General features: G+C 46.9%; 1 protein-coding gene across 2 annotated transcripts; it reads left to right on the plus strand.

The window, feature by feature from the left end:
* The first annotated feature begins 208 nt into the window (after positions 1 to 208).
* LOC123126266 (uncharacterized) lies at positions 209 to 2010 on the plus strand. Of its 2 annotated transcripts, XR_006461625.1 has the most exons (3): positions 209 to 430; positions 547 to 1723; positions 1797 to 2010. XR_006461625.1 is itself a non-coding variant. In XM_044546629.1 (2 exons), exon 2 carries the CDS (start codon positions 624 to 626, stop codon positions 1392 to 1394), a length of 771 nt encoding a protein of 256 aa, XP_044402564.1. In that variant the 5' UTR covers positions 209 to 430; positions 547 to 623; the 3' UTR covers positions 1395 to 2010. The 2 variants fall into 2 exon arrangements, 1 of the variants encoding a protein (XP_044402564.1); XM_044546629.1 differs by having other exon boundaries at positions 547 to 2010.
* Positions 2011 to 12797: the final 10787 nt, after the last annotated feature.

Genomic DNA, 12797 nt, shown 5'->3' on the forward strand with positions numbered 1-12797 from the left:
ACGGCTCTCCGAAAAGAAAAAACGTAGTTTAAGAGATAAAACATATTCTTTTCAAAACAGACAAAAAACACTAAAACACACAGATTGCGACAAGTGACGCATATCACTTATCATAACGTGGAAAGGTGGGAGCGATCTTTGGAAGAATACTATTTAATTAATGATTTCGGGGAATTGCTTCAGTTCGAAGACAGGAGGCCCATTCGGTGGTACACCTGTCTCGGCCGTAAAAAGCTCCTGCCCGAAAAAAAACTCAACTGAACAAGAGAAGGGGAACAGCGCACCTCAAAAAGAAAAGAGAGAGAGAGAGAAGGGGAACAGCGGGGCGGCGGCGGCGGTGAGCTGCAGGCTGCGCGCGTGGTGGAGGAAGGGCAGCAAGCTAACACGGTCGACGGCCGGCTGTCGGGAGCAGCATCATCGTCGGGCAAAGGTGTGGCCTTCTTCCTCGGCGTCTTTCTCAGGCAAGCCCTTTGAATCCCGGTCGGATTCAGCCAGCCCAGGATGGCGTCTTTCTCAAGCGAATTCGCTCTTTTTTCTATCATATAGTCAGATCTTGGCCAGTGCTCGCTCGCCGTTCTAAAAATTGAGCCGCTTCGATTCGTGCTGCCCACGAGGGACGAGGCATGCCATCGCCGCTGAGGAACATGCCGGCGGTGGCCCCCGCGGCGACGGAGTGCCGGCTCAGCGGAAAAGCGGGTGCCAAGCAAGGCATCATCCGCGGCAATGATCACAAGTGCTTCGTGCGCCTGCACGGCGACCTGATCGTCAGCTACCGGATGCGCGCGGTGGGAGGGTCCAAGAGACCCACGCTCCTGCACGAGGAGGCTCCCAAGAAATTCGACAAACTCTTTGAGCTCTTCGATCCCGACGCCTTCTTCCAGAGCTACCTGGCCTGCCGCGACGCCATCCACCAGATGCTCGCGCAGACGCCGCTCGTCGGCGAGTTCGACCTCGCCCCCGATAACTGGGACGACTTCCTGCCCCACGATCTGGCCACTTTCACGGTGGGCGCGGCTCGGCGCGACGCCGATGAACATGGGAGAGTCGACCTTCGCTACAGCGTCGACATCGATCTCACCATCTGGGTGAAGGTCTTCTACAGCGAGCCCAAGGCGCTGCTCCTCGCCTGCAACCAGCGTGCCGCGGTGACACGGTGCCTGTTCGCGGCGACGCCGACCGACTGCTGTGTGTGCATGGAGGATTTCGTGGCGCCGAGAGACAGCGACACCACCGTGAGGCTGCCGTGCTCCCACGCCTTCCACCGCGCCTGCATTTTGCCGTGGCTTTACAAGGCGTCCACATGCCCAAAGTGTCGCCATGGCTTGGCCAAGTACCTTGATGCCGCCACCGACACACCAATGGGGAAGTTCCCAGGCCTCCCCAAACCTTCCTGAATCCTGATCGGCCGACCCCCCCAATGGAGGAGTTCCTTCCAAGGATCAACAATTATATATAATCGTACTCCTGATGTTCTATTCTAGTTGTATTCCTTGTGGGCATGTCCAAGGATCATCTTTCCTGCAGAGATTGTTAAAGCAGTGTTGTAACAACGGTACATATGCGAAATGACTTGTATTAGTTTGGAGTACCAGCATCTGCATATCACATTGCCCAGTTTATTGTTTGCTTGTGCCCTCAATGTGGAAGAAGGTTCGAAAATAAGGGCAACATCAATGTATATGCACTGCAGGTTGTGGTTCAAAATAATGATGATCTTGAAAAGGTTGGGTTTGTTTCTTCACTTTATCTGGGTATTTCTTTGGCCATGAACTGAGCATGTCTACACCTTCTTGCAGGGAAAAGGTCGAATCCCTTGAGGAAGCTGTAAGTATTTCTTTATGCCATCTGCGAGCTTCTACTGGAGTAAAATCAAGATTCTTTTCTCGTGCTTGTTTGTATTGCTAATTTCCTGCTAAAATGAAGTTAAAAATGATTTCACAGACAGATAAGAACTACTATTTGTGAGCCATTATTATTCGGTCGTGAATGTGCAAATGGATTATTTCCTCAGCCCACCCATTTTTAAATCCCTATATTTTGTTGGAATGATTTTCCCATATTATATCCAATCCCAGGAGAAAGGAGGCTGGATATTGTTTGTTGGTTGCTGCCTATGATTCCCAGGCAGCGGGCCTACTGAAAATGATGAAATAGATCTTCCTTATTTACTAATAAGATGTGTTCCTGTTTTATACTCCCTCCGTTTCTAAATGTAAGTCTTTGTAGAGATTCCACTAGGTGGACTACATACGGAGCAAAATGAATGAATTCACACTTAAAATGCATCTATATGCATCCGTATGTAGTTCATAGTGGAATCTCTACAAAGACTTATATTTAGGAACGGAGGGAGTATAAATTTCTCTCTAGTTTCTGCTTATAGAGGATCGAAGAACAGAAATATAGGTTATAGTTTATGTGCTTATTTCTCTGGTTCGTGTAGATGATGTGTCCTTAGTTTGATGCGTGTTGAAGACTTCCATCTGTGTGCTGGAGTAGACCCCCGCATTATATCTTCCAAGATCCATCGTGTAAATCCTTAGCCTTCAGGTGGGCATTTTTGCCTTCTGGTCTTGGTTCCGTCACATAGTGCTTTGTGCTCTAAATGATATATTTGTAGAAGTCTGTCCTTTGGTTTTTGATTCAGTTCCTGTTTTTTGGTTACTTTAGTTTTTGGTCTATTTATATTCACGAACATTTTTTAAAATCTTCATGAAGATTTTTCAAAATTTGTGAACATTTCTTAAAATCTCTGATTTTTAGGTTGTGAATATTTTTGAAATTCTATGAAAAAATTTAAAATGAAAAATAGAAGTAAATTAAACCAATCTAAAAAGAAATAAAAACAAAATCGAAAATTAAGAAGCATACAAGAAAGAAATTAAAAAAAGTAAAAAACTGGCAGAGGAAACAACAACAATGAAATGAAAACAAAAAAGCAAACGAAATCCTTCTAGAGCCTTCTTAAAACCAGGAAACCCACTCGTGGCAGTCAGGCCAGCCCACCAACCCTCCCTCGTAATATTGCACCACACTCAGTGGCAACAAGCAATAAATAGGATTTACCCTAGAACAAGAACCAACCATGATTACTGTTGGGGATCATAGCAGAATTTTAAAATTTTCTACGCATCACCAAGATCCATCTATGGAGTCTACTAGCAACGAGGGGAAAGGAGTGCATCTACATACCCTTGTAGATCGCGAGCGGAAGCGTTCAAGTGAACGGGGTTGATGGAGTCGTACTCGACGTGATCCAAATCACCGATGACCGAGCGCCGAACGGACGGCACCTCCGCGTTCAACACACGTACGGAGCAGCGACGTCTCCTCCTTCCTGATCCAGCAAGGGGGGAGGAGAGGTTGATGGAGATCCAGCAGCACGACGGCGTGGTGATGGATGTAGCGGGATCCCGGCAGGGCTTCACCAAGCACAAGCGGGAGGGAGAGGTGTTGCAGGGGGGAGAGGGAGGCGCCAGGGGCTGTGGTGCTGCTGCCCTCCCTCCCCCCCCCCCCCACTATTTATAGGGTCCCCTGGGGGGCGCCGGCCCTGGGAGATCAGATCTCCAGGGGGCGGCGGCCAAGGGGGAAGGGGGGGTGGCTTCCCCCCCCCCCCCAAGCCAAGTGGGGCGCCCCCCACCCCTAGGGTTTCCAACCCTAAGCGCAGGGGAGGCCCAAGGGGGGGCGCCCCAGCCCACTAAGGGCTGGTTCCCTTCCCACTTCAGCCCATGGGGATAGGTGGCCCCACCCGGTGGACCCCGAGACCCTTCCGGTGGTCCCGGTACAATACCGATTACCCCCGAAACTTTCCCGGTGGCCGAAACTGGACTTTCTATATATAATTCTTCACCTCCGGACCATTCCGGAACTCCTCGTGACGTCCGGGATCTCATTCGGGACTCCGAACAACTTTCGGGTTTCCGCATACTAATATCTCTACAACCCTAGCGTCACCGAACCTTAAGTGTGTAGATCCTACGGGTTCGGGAGACATGCAGACATGACCGCGACGCCTCTCTGGTCAATAACCAACAGCGGGATCTGGATACCCATGTTGGCTCCCACATGTTCCACGATGATCTCATCGGATGAACCACGATGTCGAGGATTCAATCAATCCCGTATACAATTCCCTTTGTCAATCGGTATGTTACTTGCCCGAGATTCGATCGTCGGTATCCCAATACCTTGTTCAATCTCGTTACCGGCAAGTCTCTTTACTCGTACCGTAATGCATGATCCCGTGGCTAACTCCTTAGTCACATTGAGCTCATTATGATGATGCATTACCGAGTGGGCCCAGAGATACCTCTCCGTCAAACAGAGTGACAAATCCCAGTCTTGATTCGTGCCAACCCAACAGACACTTTCGGAGATACCCGTAGTGCACCTTTATAGCTACCCAGTTACGTTGTGACGTTTGGCACACTCAAAGCACTCCTACGGTATCCGGGAGTTGCACAATCTCATGGTCTAAGTAAATGATACTTGACAATTGGAAAAGCTCTAGCAAACGAACTACACGATCTTTGTGCTATGCTTAGGATTGGGTCTTGTCCATCACATCATTCTCCTAATGATGTGATCCCGTTATCAATGACATCCAATGTCCATAGTCAGGAAACCATGACTATCTGTTGATCAACGAGCTAGTCAACTAGAGGCTTACTAGGGACTCGTTGTGGTCTATGTATTCACACATGTATTACGATTTCTGGATAACACAATTATAGCATGAACAATAGACAATTATCATAAACAAGGAAATATAATAATAACCATTTTATTATTGCCTCTAGGGCATATTTCCAACAATTACATTTCGGCATGCGGCACAATAGGCCCAAGTAGTCGACGAAGTCCGCCGTCGAAGAGGAGGTCGAGCAGGAGGAATCCTCCCTCTCATCTGCTCTGATCTCCGAAGGAACCCTAGTCCGCCGCTAGGATAGGCGATGAAATTTGGCGACTACCTCTTCTCCTCAGTGGAAGTATCTAGCAATCAAGAAAGAGAGAAGAGAGATTGGATTAACGGAGTCCACAATCCCCCGGTTTGGGACCGTAGGACCGACCCACCCAAACTGCCCGTCGGTTGCCATGCCACACGTCAATGTTGTAAACATTCTACGCCCATTTTATTTCAAAGTACACACGCCACCCCGTTGCTAGTATCTTTTTTACTTTCTCATTTTGTGAGAAAAGGAAATCAACATGAGAATGCTAGCTTCAAAAAAAATGCTTTTTTACATGGAAAAGAAAATGCTAAGCAAACAATGATGAATCCGTTATGAGAACCTCCATTTCTTCTCTTCTAGGTTGGTTATTATTTTTATTTGAGGGATACACCGCCATGGCACCCCTCAACAAGTGATCTGGAGTTCCTTGGTATCAAATCACTAAGCTGGTTGTGCTTCCTACAAAAAAACTTGTTGTGTTCTGATGTTTTGTTGCCAGAAAAAACAAAGCCGATGATTTGCTGCAGAGGCAACCCCATTTGTAAATGGTTTATGCTAAGTATTCTACTATTTAAGGGAGGGGGTGGAATCATGCCACACCCATAATTAAGTTCACATGTGTGACTCATTTGATATTAAAAAAATCAAAGAATCATGGCAAAATATTGGTTTCACCAAAACAATAGAAAAACGACCACGGGTAACAGAAGAAGAAAAGAACATTGTCTAAATGGTCATGTGTAACATAAGAAAAAGACATACTAAGAGAGTTACGTGACTTAAAGCGAGCCCAAGGCGCTGCTCCTCGCGTGCGAGCGCGTCGCGGTCATTCGGTGCCTCTTCGCCATGACGTGCACCGAGTGCCCTATATGCATGAAGTATTTCGCGGCGCCGGCGAAAGGCAGTGACACAGTCGTGAGGCTGCCGTGCTCCCACAAATTCCACCGCGACTGCATCCTGCCGTGGTTTTACAAGGTGGCCAAGTGCCCGGTGTGTCGCCTCGATTTGGCCAAGTATCTTGTCGCCGCCACCGACACCCCAATGGGGAAGTTCCCCAGCCTCCCCAAACCTTCCTGATCGGTCGACCCTTCAATGGGAGAGTTCCAAGGATCAACAACTATATATAATCATACTCCTGATGTTCTAGTTGTATTCCTTATGTTGTGGGCATGTATACGGAAGATCTTTCCCCTCCTGCAGAGATTGTTAAAGTAGTGTGGTAACACTAGTGCGATGGTAAGTATGGCAAATGATTTTTAGTTTGAAGTAACAACATCTGCATATCCTTCTGTGCAATCAGCCAATCATATTGTCCAGTGTACTACTTGCTACTGTCCTCAATGTGGAAGAAGGTTTAAACATAAGGGACCATCAATGTCTATGCACCAGATGCAGGTTGTGGTTTCAAACAATGATCTTGAAAAGGTTTGATTTGTTCTTCACTTTGTCTATGTATTTTGTCTGGCCATGAACTGAACATGTTGCATGTCTGCAGCCCCTTGCAGGGAAAAGGTTGAATCCCTTGAGGAATTTGTAAGTAATTCTTCATTTTTTGCTAGTGCCCTCAATGTGGAAGAAGGTTTAAAAATAAGGGCACCATCAATGTATATGCACTGCAGGTTGTGGTTCCAAATAATGATCTTGAAAAGGTTGGGTTTGTTTCTTCACTTTGTACATTTTGTCTGGCCATGAACTGAGCATGTCTACAACATCTTGCAGGGAAAAGGTCGAATCTCTTGAGGAAGCTGGAAGTAATTCTTTATGCCATCTGCGAGCTTCCGGTGGAGTAAAAACAAGATTCTTTTCTCCTGCTTGTTTGTATTGCTAACTTCCTGCTAACATGTACTCCCTCTGTCCGAAATTACTTGTCGCAGAAATTGGTGTATCTAGGCATTTTAGTTCTAGATACATCCATTTGTGTCCATTTCCACGACAAGTAATTCGGGGCAGAGGGAGTAGTTAAAACTGATTTCACATATTAGCAGCGTCAAGCATTGGTACAGATCAGTACTATTTGTGAGCCATTGTTAGCATATAACAAATGAGATGGGACAAAATCAGCTCTCCTTCTCAGTCGTGAATGCGCAAATGGATTGTTTCCTCAGCCTACCGCACACATCAAGCGCATCTCTGAAATCATCTAGCTGGGCCTGGCTCCTCTGGCCGACCCCTTCATACTCTGAATGATGGAGAAGCTCATTGAAATCACCTATGACAACCCACGGATCACCCGTCGTCGCTGCCAAGTGCAGTGTATCCCATGTTTTATATCTTTCAGGAACTTGTGCTTTGCCATATATGCAAGAGAGCCTCCAAGGAACAGGTCCAAGGTCCGAAATCTTTGCATCAATGTGATATCTCGAATAACCAGAAACTTTAAGTTTTATTTCATCATTCCAATAAATTACAAGGCCCCCACTTCTACGGCTACTGCTAACTGAAAAGGATTTATTGTAACCAAAAGTAAGAGCTAAAACTTCAGCACGTGCACTTTGCAATTGAGTCTCCACTAAACACAACACGGCCGGGGGAAATTTGGTCGCTAACTCGCGAACCTCTCGAACTGTCGCGGGGTTGCCCAAACCGCGATAATTCCAACATATGATACTCATTGTTCCCGGCGGTCTTCCTCGAGGGGAGCCGCCGATGCATCATTCTCTACTGCGTTCATGTCCACGGTCCACGCTCACTGGTGTACCGTCCTCGGCACGAGATTTCTGTTCGTTGGCGTTTTTCTGTGGAGTTCCCTTCGGATCCATTGCACATATTTTATTATGAAAATTGTGAAAAGTTCATTGATAGGAAAAGGGCTTTCTTTCTAAAGAAAGATGCTTGCTAATTTGATTAATATTAATATCGGAAGATCGAATGAATTTATGCTTCACTAATTGAATGATAAATGACTACAAGCAAAGGAGATAGACGGTTTAAACAAAAAAAATACCCAAAATTTCAAACATGTATCTAGAATTACTGGAAAACTACAAACAAAAATAGTGAAAATAAGCTTGTTAGGAGCCCATCCAAAATCGTTTCTCGAACTGATCATCTATGGCTGCCACCTTTGCCCCTTTTTCTGCTACCACAAGCGCGCCAACTAAGGGCGTGGAATCGTCAGTATTTTTATCAGTAGAAACCGAATCGTCTGCTAGTCTTTTACCAAGCACACCACCATCACCCCCATGGGCGAGTTGGCTTGTTGTTACCACTGCTGTGGGCGCTCCTCCATCATTTTCCTGGTTGTGATCATCTTGATATACTGCATTGAAACGCCAAGAAGAAGGGTACACATTGTCACCCCTTCCTCTGCCTCTTCCAAAACCTCCATCTCCATTGCCTCGCCATCTGCCGAAAGAACTTTCATTAGCAGCAAAACATCCCCCCCCCCCCCCCCCCCGACGCACAGCCTCCTGACCTTCCACTTCCAAGACCTCCATCTGCAAGTATGAAATTTCCCCACTCCAGGTTATCCTCATTATGCTTGCCATTACCACATTCTTCATACCAATGGCCCATAAGGCCGCAAAAACCACAAAACATTGGCAGTTTTTCATATTTCACTTGGTACCACTCTTTCTTACCATCCTTTGTCATTGATACAAAGCGTGTAATCTTCTTGTCCACTTTCATGCTAACCTTTACCCTAACAAACTTGCCCACAAAGCCAGCACCTCGCACAGTCTACTCATGAAGGTAATTATCAGGTAGCTTATGGACTTGCGCCCATACTGTGATCTTGTCCAATACCACCGATCTTGGGTTAGCAAAACCATCATATTCCACGCGGAACGCATATCCGCAAAGAGTGCGCTAGGACTAAACCCTCTAATTGTGTGCACTTTCGCAATTGCCAGCCACTTGGCTTTCACCGGTGGTTCAGTTACCTCTTCCCAGGCAAAGCCCTCATCATCTTCCTCGTGGAGGTTCAGCCGCTCAAAAAGCTCATCGACCGGGTCGGCATATCCGCTACCCTCGCCGGTCTCCATCCGATCGCCTTGCGAACAAACTCAGAAACCCTAGCTCTCTGCAAGCGAGACACCCGATTGCTGAACAGGATCGCCGGAAGCGAAGAACGGCCCGATAAAAAACTCACGGTGATGAGATCGCCGGAGGACAGAGAAACCCTAGTCTTGCTATAGGGGAAAGAGATTAATCATGTTTGTTTGGTTTTTATTTGACACAAGATTAATTATGTTTATTTTGTTGGAGGAAACTGTAAACCTTTATTTAGTATCAATGGTCATCAGAATACACAGATTATATCCGGCATAACAGAGAGCCACACATGGCGCCCAAAAGGTAAAGTAGAAGTCGCCTTAGCGAGAGAGTGAGCTTCTCCATTGTGCTCCCGCTTCTCGTGAATGATCTTGTGCACTCCAAATAACGTTCGGTGATGACTAATTTCTCGGAGGATGGTGGCATAGCGACAGGGAGCCGCGGTGTTGATATTTGCTAGAACTTCAGCACAGTCAGAGGCAATGCAAAAAGAGTTAATGTGAAGGTCTGTAGCAAGAGCCAATGCTTCGTTGCAAGCTTGCGCCTCGAGCGTCGCCGGGTCGATGAAGCCATCGAAAACGATCGCGGAAGCTCCAAGGTAATTGCCATACTTGTCCTGGCAGACTACTGCTGCTGCTCTGCGAGAACCACTCCTGGAGATACCACCTTCGACGTTAAACTTCGCGTCATGCTCATCAGGTGGCAGCCAACCCATTTGTGGAACCAATTGTGAAGACGTATGCTGGATACCCAATGTTACATGCAGGCCCTGATATGCATGCATGCACTGTGTTGAACATACATGTCCTTAGGCAAAACTGAAGAACGAACATGAACAGCCTCCAAGTCCTCTAGAAATTTTTTGACGAAGCAGGAGGTGCTCATAGGGCTTTGAAATTGTTCATCATGTATAGCCCGTCTCCTAGCCCACCAGATTGCCCACATAGTCACCAGCATATGGGTGCTAATGTCCGAAGGGACCGTGTCCAAAAGCCAGAACATCCATAGCTTTGCGTCCTCTATACGGCTTGAAATGATCACTTCCATTAGCTCCTCGTCCGTTAAAGCCCACACACATCTGGCCATCCAACTATCAAAGAGGGAATGTCGCCATGAGTCAAAAGACGAGTTGCATATAGAGCATACCGCGTTATCTGCCATCTTCCTGTGATACCGGACGTCACCCGTGGGGAGAGACGTTTGAGCGAGCCGCCAAGCAAAGACTTTGATTTTTGATGGTACATTCATGCCCCACAACTTCTTCCATGAGTTCCGGTCAGCATCCACACGGGAATGGCCCGGTACATGCTCTAGCCAGTCGGTCCGCTGTTTATTTGTTGTTGCTGAAAGCAATCTGTATGCAGATCTCACAGTAAAGACCCCTCGGTTTTCATAATGCCATGACAAAAAGTCCTCCTGTACTCTTGAGCTGAGGGGGATATTCAGAATTATCTCCTTGTCCATGTCAAGAATGTATTCATCAAGCTTTGCTACATCCCATGAAGCGGTACTGTGATCAATAAGATCTGTAACTTTCTGTGGTGGGTTCAAAGACTTGTGACAAATAGGCCGCAACATGTGATACCTAGGAAGCCAATTATCAAGCCAAATATTGGTATATTCCCCGTTGCCAATACGATTTATAAGTCCCAACACTTGAGTGTGTCTCTTCCCTCCACTATGGACCGCCAAACCCGCGAGGGATTATTACCCAATTCCGCCTCAAATATAGTGTGTGTAGGGTAGTAGACGGCCTTGAGGATCCGGGCACTTAGCGAAGTAGGGTCCTGTAGAATACGCCACGCTTGACATGCAAACAAAGCAAGGTTAAAAGGCTCAATATCGTGAAAACCCATACCTCCCATAAATTTGGGTTGTGTCATGACTTCCCATGAAACCCAAGTTGTCTTCCTCTCACCCTTTTTAGATCCCCACCAAAATTTCCTTAAGAGTCCATTGATGTGTTGACACAGTCCTCGAGGGAGCTTGAAACAAGCCATAGAATATGTTGGAATTGCTTGAGCAACGGATTTAATCAATACTTCCTTACCATCTACGGGGAGTGCTTTCTCCATCCATCCTTGCACCTGTTTCCAGATCCTATCTTTCAAATATTTGAAGGAGCCCTCCTTGGCTCTTCCCACATCAGAGGGGAGATGAAGGAAATATGCCCTAGAGGCAATAATAAAGTTATTATTTATTTCCTTATATCATGATAAATGTTTATTATTCATGCTAGAATTGTATTAACCGGAAACATAATACATGTGTGAATACATAGACAAACAGAGTGTCACTAGTATGCCTCTACTTGACTAGCTCGTTAATCAAAGATGGTTATGTTTCCTAGCCATAGACATAAGTTGTCATTTGATTAACGAGATCACCTCATTAGGAGAATGACGTGATTGACTTGACCCATTCCGTTAGCTTAGCACCCGATCGTTTAGTATGTTGCTATTGCTTTCTTCATGACTTATACATGTTCCTCTGACTATGAGATTATGCAACTCCCGTTTACCGGAGGAACACTTTGTGTGCTACCAAACGTCACAACGTAAATGGGTGATTATAAAGGTGCTCTACAGGTGTCTCCAAAGGTACTTGTTGGGTTGGCGTATTTTGAGATTAGGATTTGTCACTCCGATTGTCGGAGAGGTATCTCTGGGCCCACTCGGTAATGCACATCACTATAAGCCTTGCAAGCATTGTGACTAATGAATTAGTTGCGGGATGATGTATTACGGAACGAGTAAAGAAACTTTCCAGTTACGAGATTGAACTAGGTATCGAGATACCGACGATCGAATCTCGGGCAAGTAACATACCAATGACAAAGGGAACAACGTATGTTGTTATGCGGTCTGACCGATAAAGATCTTCGTAGAATATGTGGGAGCCAATATGGGCATCCAGGTCCCGCTATTGGTTATTGACCGGAGAGGTGTCTCGGTCATGTCTACATAGTTCTCGAACCCGTAGGGTCCGCACGCTTAACGTTACGATGACAGTTTTATTGAGTTTTGATGTACCGAAGGAGTTCGGAGTCCCGGATGAGATCGGGGACATGACGAGGAGTCTCGAAATGGCCGAGACGTAAAGATCAATATATTGGACGACTATATTCGGACTTCGGAAAGGTTCCGAGTGATTCGGGTATTTTTCGGAGTACCGGAGAGTTACGGGAATACGTATTGGGCCTTATTGGGCCATACGGGAAAGAAGGAAAAGGGCCTCAAGGGTGGCCGCACCCCTCCCCTTGGTCTGGTCCGAATTGGACTAGGGAAAGGGGGCGCCCCCTTCCTTCCTTCTCTTTTTCCCTTCCTCTTTTCCTATTCCATATGGGAGGTGGAATCCTACTAGGACTAGGGAGTCCTAGTAGGACTCCACACTTGGTGCGCCCCCTCCTAGGGCCGGCCTCCTCCTCCCTTGCTCCTTTATATACGGGGGCAGGGGGCACCCCATAGACACAACAATTGATCCTTGAGATCTCTTAGCCGTGTGCGGTGCCCCCCTCCACCATATTACACCTCGATAATACCGTTGTGGTGCTTAGGCGAAGCCCTGCGTCGGTAGAACATCATCATCGTCACCACGCCGTCGTGCTGACGAAACTCTCCCTCAACACTCGGCTGGATCGGAGTTCGAGGGACGTCATCGAGCTGAACGTGTGTAGAACTCGGAGGTGCCGTACGTTCGGTAGTTGATCGGTCGGATCGTGAAGACGTACGGCTACATCAACCGCGTTGTGATAACGCTTCCGCTGTCGGTCTACGAGGGTACGTAGACAACACTCTTCCCTCTCGTTGCTATGCATCACCATGATCTTGCGTGTGCGTAGGAATTTTT

Source organism: Triticum aestivum, chromosome 5D (assembly GCF_018294505.1).
Source record: "Triticum aestivum cultivar Chinese Spring chromosome 5D, IWGSC CS RefSeq v2.1, whole genome shotgun sequence".
In the NCBI taxonomy this organism is placed as follows: Eukaryota; Viridiplantae; Streptophyta; class Magnoliopsida; order Poales; family Poaceae; genus Triticum; species Triticum aestivum.